Below are 6,694 nucleotides of genomic sequence, written 5' to 3'. Positions count from 1 at the left end.
GCCTCGACCCTTCGAATGTTAGGATTACTGGTGGAACCCTGTCTCGAACAACAAAGAAACCAAGACACCAAAAAAAAAAAAACAAAAAAAAAAAAAAAAAAAATGTGGGTGTGCTTGTGTTTGAGTGGCGCGTGGATGAGTGGCCCTCGAGATGCCACTGGTCTGAGAGACTGGGGATCCCGTGTTTTCAGGCTGTCTGGATGCCATACTTCAGCAGGCCCTTTGCACTTGCGACAGACTAGATAAGGGAGTTTCTAAAGGCCACATACCCTGTGAAGAGGGCAGACCTTTGAGCAGTAAGCCCCACTGACATGAAGAAGCTGGTGCTTCAGGAAGTGCAGAGCCCAGACCTGTGTGCAAGTATGACGTGCATACATCCCCACCCTGTCCTGGGGACCTGTCTGCCTGCATCCTTCCCTCCTGACCCGTTTGCTGTTCTCTTTTCACACCAGGTCATGCAGAACAACCACATTGCCTCAGTGACCCTGTATGGCCCCCCTAGGCCTGGTACCCACCTGAGAACAGCAGAGCTGCCCTAAGGACATCACTACCCATTCCCTTCTGTCCATGGAAATGTGCATCACATCCAGCTCAGTGGGTCTCTGTGCCACCCTGTGTGTTTTCTTGGGCACCTTGGCAGTGTTGAAGGGCTCTGGAATTGGAAGGGTTCAGGAGTGGGATTTATGTTGAGTCCTCTACCTTGGGACAGAGAACCAAGATAGCCCTCTATCCTAAGTCTGCTGTTGCCAGCAGAGAACAGTCTGCAAAGAGAAGCACAAACTTTGGGCCTTGGTAACCTGGACCCAGGGCCTCTCAGTTACCGTGTAATGAAGGACATGTCAACCCCTGTCCTGCACACGTAGGGAAGATGGGCTCTCTATCTGGCTAAGGAAATAGGTATCTAGCATGAGAACAGGGTCCTGCTTTTGGCCTGACATTGCCGTGTGGTCCTATGGTGAGCAGAGCAGGCACCATGTCCATAGTACTGGGTTGCAATATTTGCACTACATCCACTTTAGCTACTTGATGAGCTGGCTGTGGCTGGTGTGGCCCACATGCCCTTTTCTGTTTCTTTTGTGCGAGTGCTCCCTGCCATGCCCAGGTGGCACACCTAAGTGGTTGAAATACAGTTTTGTACCAGGTATGTACCCGGGCTGGGTTCCCACTGCTGCTCTGGGAGCCAGCCTTCAAGGTCACTTGTGTCTCTTGGTCCAGCCTGTTTGACAGGGCTGCATGTTTCCATCTTGTTTGCCTCTTTTATTTAATGCCAAAGTGTTAGCCAAAGACACCTTCCTCCTTCTGTTACATTACAGCATTCTGTTGTGCACTGTGGGCCAGCTCCCTGCCCCACTTCTGGGCACTGGCCTGGCCTGGCCGCTTGGTTTAAGGCCTAGGGGCTCAAAGAAGATTGGGCTGCTGCGTTTCTTACATGGGTCTTGCTAATGGAAAGTAGTATATATGTGCTTTAAAATATTAATCCTTTTGAAAAGAATTGAGAAGAGAAACATAATTTTATCCCATTTTTAATATTTTGGTCTAGCAACTTGTGATACATAGATGACAATTTTGTGAGTTTTTCAAATGTGTGTACAGATTTTTGTAAATAATGACTTTTGTAATTAACTCATGTACAGCCTCATCTTGTATAGTTCATGATGAATGTGCAGGGGGCCTGCCCCAGCTGTCTGTATGGTTCCTGGGCCTACAGCCAGGCCTGTGTGGCACTCCCATGACTGATTGACAGGTGTCTTCCCATTTGGACCTTGGTCTGGCCAGAGACCCTGCACGTCCCACTGTCAGGGTAGCCAGGACTGTTCCCATCCTCTTGAATAGAGGAAACCTCCTCATCCCCTTTCCAATAAAGCACCTATGCCTGCAGTGACAGCTTCCCATGTGCTGCTGCTGGGGTGTTTGTACTAAAATGTGAGCTGTTGGTTTTCTTGACTGTGGTTGAAGAGCATGGGAATCTTCGGGCGCCTGGGAAGGGGAGGAGTCAGCTTCATAAGTACATTGACATAGTTGTGTGTGTGCATATAGTGGATAAGACCATGACACATCATGGCCCCATGCCTCCTGTTACAGGCAAGCCTGGGCCTAAAGGGTTAGCCCCAACACAGCAGACCTCAAAGGGGACAGACAGTATGGAAGGGCCACTGGAAATCCAGTGTGGAGAAGGGAGGAAGCAAGTAAGTGAAGTGCCTGCCAGCTCTGAGGGCTGAGGCCTGGCCACGGGGTACCAGCTAGTGTTTGTGCCCTAAGCATTCCAGCCAAGCCCTGGCACACACAGTAATGCTGTTGGCTACTAGTTTTATTAAATGTGCCAGCTTTTGGGTCTGCTGGTCAAGACACGGTCCACTACCTTGGCCCTGGCTATCTCTGCGTCAGTGCTGCACACTCAGTGATGTGGAGAAAAGTCATGTACACCATTAACCCTCATGGGAAGAAGCCCATTCGGGTTCTTTAATAGTGGCTTCTGGAGCTGAGTGAGAGGGGCTCGATACTGTGATAGGTAGCTAAGCGTTCCATTGGAACGGACCTGTTGCTACAGGCTGTGGATGTGCACAGACTGGCCCCTGAGGCCCATACAGCAAGCGCCACATAAGCCAAATGTCAGCTGCAGATAGCCCATGCACTACCACCAGTTCTCGGTAGAAACAGGGGTCAAAGGTGCGAAGATGCGGTGCAGCTGACGGCTGAGCAATGCCAAAGGTGCGAAACGCTGGGTGAGGCTCAGGTGTGAGCCGCAGGCGCTGCAGGCACATGCCCAGAAAGACATCGTCTATGGGAAAGAGCTCAACCTGTGTACAGGCCTCTGCTAGGCGGCGGAGCGTGGCTCCGGAAAGAACAAAGCCGCCACCCCCGGCATAGGCCGGGTAAACCGGCAGTCCATACACAGCCTTGGGAATGAAGTACTTGCTGGCTCTTGCGCGGATTGGCCTTGCCTGCACAATCACATCACCGGCAAGAAGGTCCTGTGCCGGATCCCGCGACTCGAGGAACTGCAGCAGGTTCCTCACGTGCACGAACACATCAGCATCGCCCTTAAAAACAAAGCGTACGTCTGGACAGAAAGCTGTGGCCCAAGCCAAAAAGTGAATCTCCTTGAGCGTTAGATTAAAGAAAGTGTCTTCGAAATCCCAGAGCAGAATGTCTGCATAAGCGCGGCTCTCAGTTTCCAGCAGGGCGCGCCAGTGCGTCCGCGTGCCCGCACTGCCAGAGCCAGCGCCCCTGGGCACTCCCAGCAAGAACACTCGGCGCACGAGTGCCCCCTGCACCCGACCCTCTGCACCCCAAGTCTGGCGTACGGCTTCCCGCCGCTCGAAGTCGGCGGCCACAGATTTGACCGCGATGAGCAGATCGGGCGGGCCTCCAGAAGCGCCGTCTCTGCGGCATTTGCGAGGCTGGTTAATGAGCAGCGGGAAGCGCCGTTGATCCTTGGCGCGCAGATACCTGCCGAAGTCAAAGGGGCCTGTAGGGGTGGGCGGCACCGGGGTGTCGTCCTCGTAGGTCAGCGGGGCGGCGCTTGCGGTATTAGGGGGCGCGCGTGCCCGGAGACCAGGAGTGGGCCACGGGGACTGTCCTCGAGCTGGTGGTGCTCTGGTTTTGGGGGCTGCCCCGTCACGCTGCGCGTAAAGCAGGAGGCCGAGGGTGGCGCTGAGCAGTAGCGTGAGCCACGCGTCCCGGCAGCGGCGCAACCTCCTCTTCATGTCCAGCCCTGCCCGTCCCGGGGTCCTAGTCTTCCTTCATCCGCTACACGACCTCCGCCCTGAGCCCTGACGCACCGGTAGCAGCCTAAGGGACGAGAAGTTCAGCCTCTAACATCAGTCCTGGCCCAGGAACCAGGAAGGATCCCCAAGGCTGGGCAGGGACACGTAGGCCTCGCCCCTACCGACCCCCTACCCGGTGAACCAAGGCTCACCCTTCTTCCTCACCCCATCCCCGCCTCTAATCTTGGTCCTTAGGACCTCAGCACTCACGCTTGACGGCGGGGGCGGTAAAAAGGGGGGGTGGTTGCAGCCCCTAAACGCAGGGCCCTCCAACTGTCAGCTCGGGGTCCCAAGGGCGGCCATGACCTGGGCTTGAGCCAACTGCAGCGTTGGCAGGAAGGGGGCTGAGGCCATGCCACGTGATCCTACAGCTGTGTACGCCCCGACATTTGGAGCTCAGCTCCGCCCTGGTATAAGGAGCGCCCTGAGTGTGGGCTGATTCCTAAAAGGATTTCTTATGGGCGACTCTCTGAGAAAGCTTGGTTCTTTTTTTTTTTTTCTTTTTTGGTTGGGGGGGAGGGGCTGAGACAGGATTTTTCTCTCTAGCTTTGGAGCCTATCCTGGAACTCGCTCTTATAGACCAGGCTGGCCTCGAACTAACTCACAGTGATCCGCCTGCCTCTGCCTCTCGAGTGCTGGAAGTGTTCATGTTTCTGGGTACCTTCATCCACACCTCTGCGGAAAACTGTCAGGAGTCCCCGTTCCGGCTGATGGGTCCCAAATCCCTAGGTCTCAGTGCCTTAACTTGCAGCTCTTCGATCACCATCCGGGGCCATTTTTCAGAACACCTCTCCTCAGCAGCCCTGGTCAACCAAGCAGGAGCCATAAGCTGCCCCAGTGATATACAGCCGCCTCCTTACTCCTAGCTCTGCCACACTTGCCACCAGTAACCACAAGCACACACAGCAACAAACAAGACAGCTAGTTCTGCTCCTAGAGACTTGCCGGCAGCTCTTCACCCAGGGAAGACCACTGCTTTGTGAGTTAAGTGACTTGCCCCGGGATGACACAGGCAGAAACGACGGCCCCCAGGGTTTATGGAATTCATGAATCTTCCGGTGCATCCTTGCCTCTTCATCCACCAGATACAGGGAATGGAAGCACTTCTGTTCACGGTAACTTCCCAGGCAAGCACTTCATTCCTGTCTCCATGCCCAGACCCAGTTTTGAATTTCCCAATGCCCCAACATAGTATCCTTGCAGCTAGAAATGACCATGTTGTTGCCTCTGCAATCTAGACTGGACTATCAAGGATTGGTATTGTTTGGGGAGGTTTCCAGAAGGGGCTGTTGACCCGATGTAGGCAGTGCCCTGTTTTCTAGGTCCCCTGGTTTTCCTTCCTCTTTGAGCTGCTTTGTCAGTCAGGCCTTCCTATGCCACACCTATTCACTGATGTTTGGGGTTTTAAAGAACGACCATGCGCCGGGCGGTGGTGGCGCACGCCTTTAATCCCAGCACTTGGGAGGCAGAGGCAGGCGGATCTCTGTGAGTTCGAGACCAGCCTGGTCTACAAGAGCTAGTTCCAGGACAGGCTCCAAAACCACAGAGAAACCTTGTCTCGAAAAAACAAAAAAAAAAAAAAAAAAGAACGACCATGCTACATACCCCCTCACAGCCTTGGGCTGATGACCCACCTGCCTCAGCCCCCAAAGTGTTAGGGTTACAGGCTCACACTTCCCAATTTGTCTTGAGTCTGTGGCCCTGATTGTTTTCCTGAGTTTGGAACTCTAGATTCAGCTGAGCTCCAGGTTCATCAGGACAATCATTCCCTGTGAAGAGAGCAGTCAAGGGCTCTCCCCGTCTCCATCCCACTGGGAAATATAAATGCCTGACAACACTGAACCCATTTCTCACCCAAGGTCACAGGCCTGCTGCATTCTCCCTCCCAAATAGCTGTTGGTTTTCATCTCAAAATTTGGGAAAGCCTTAGTTTCGTAAAGTGAAATCACAAGCCTGTGGAGTTAAGAGAAAGTGTTGCTGAGAAGAATGACCCCTTAGTGAAATCCAGACTTAGGAAGAAGATGAGCATGAAGAGGAACAAGAGGAAGCTAGCTCACTCACAGAGGAAGATGAAGCAGGATCAGAATTGGGGCAGGAAAAGGAAGTAGGCATTTAGTATGCATGTGAAATTCAGGCCAGGCATGGTGGCTTAAGTAATCTCAGCACTCGGGTTTGAGGGTGGAGGATAAACCTCATCTCACTGAAGAGGGCAGGAGGGAGGATCAAAGATGGAGAAATGGATTGTTATTGAAGAAGAACATGAGGAAGCAGGTGTTCCTCGGGAAAGGGAGATTCACAGAGATGATGACGTCAGCCTCAGATCAGGTCCCTGGCATACAAAAGAGTCCCTGCAGAAATCCTTTTTAAGGAAAGATGCAGTTTTACTATATTTGTTTGATCATTTCAATTAGGATTTACTAGTCTGTAAAATTTTGCATCCCTTTCCAGTTGTAAAGTTCTCTAATGTATTTGAAATATTAATTTGTTTTGTTTATTTGAGGCAAGGTTTCTCTGTGTAGCCCTCCCTGTCCAGGAACTCACCTCAAACTCAGAGATCCGCCTGTCTCTGCCTCCCAAGTGCTGGGAGCAAAGGTGTGCACCACCACTGCTCGGCTGAGATTTTAATTTTTCTAATTAAGGCTCTGGCTTATGCCCATACTTAAAATATTAACAAACAAAAAAACCCAAACTATACAATGGTTCATCAAACCCCACTAACAGGACAGGAAGCAGCCTGCCCGCCATTCAGCCCCTGCAAACTTGTCCTGACATCCTCCTCCCCTTCTCATAGTCCTGGGAGGGTGGGGCGCACCGGAGCTGCTGTACCCAGAACCCTGCCCCTCCTCTCCCTACTCCACCTGGCTCACTCATCCCTCGAAGGAGCCTAACCCCAACCTGAGCTGGACCTCGGTATTTCCACAAGTCTG

At 52.7% G+C, this 6,694-nt stretch overlaps 2 protein-coding genes across 3 annotated transcripts in view; one reads left to right on the top strand and one right to left on the bottom strand.

Moving 5' to 3' along the window:
* The window catches only part of C4H16orf70 (chromosome 4 C16orf70 homolog), a 29,563-nt gene extending 27,642 nt beyond the window's left edge, over positions 1-1,921 (top strand). The window contains exon 15 of one of the 2 annotated variants that reach the window (XM_026778616.1): positions 453-1,921. In XM_026778616.1, coding sequence (XP_026634417.1) covers positions 453-539 — 87 coding nt within the window. In that variant the 3' untranslated portion in view covers positions 540-1,921. The remainder of the gene's footprint in view (positions 1-452) is intronic. The other variant, XM_005345495.2, reaches the window with a different exon arrangement.
* A 220-nt stretch (positions 1,922-2,141) lies between these two features.
* On the bottom strand, positions 2,142-4,027 carry B3gnt9 (UDP-GlcNAc:betaGal beta-1,3-N-acetylglucosaminyltransferase 9). Its single transcript, XM_005345494.3, has 2 exons — positions 3,978-4,027; positions 2,142-3,792 (listed from the first exon to the last, which is right to left on the bottom strand). The coding sequence occupies exon 2, from the start codon at positions 3,705-3,707 to the stop codon at positions 2,514-2,516; it is 1,194 nt and encodes a 397-aa protein (XP_005345551.1). The 5' UTR covers positions 3,708-3,792; positions 3,978-4,027; the 3' UTR covers positions 2,142-2,513.
* Between the last annotated feature and the right edge of the window lie 2,667 nt (positions 4,028-6,694).

The sequence above is a fragment of the Microtus ochrogaster genome, chromosome 4 (genome assembly GCF_000317375.1).
Source record: "Microtus ochrogaster isolate Prairie Vole_2 chromosome 4, MicOch1.0, whole genome shotgun sequence".
NCBI classification, from domain to species: Eukaryota; Metazoa; Chordata; class Mammalia; order Rodentia; family Cricetidae; genus Microtus; species Microtus ochrogaster.
The sequence above is the reverse complement of the archived record's forward strand: the minus strand, read 5'-3'. Positions and strand labels throughout refer to the sequence as shown.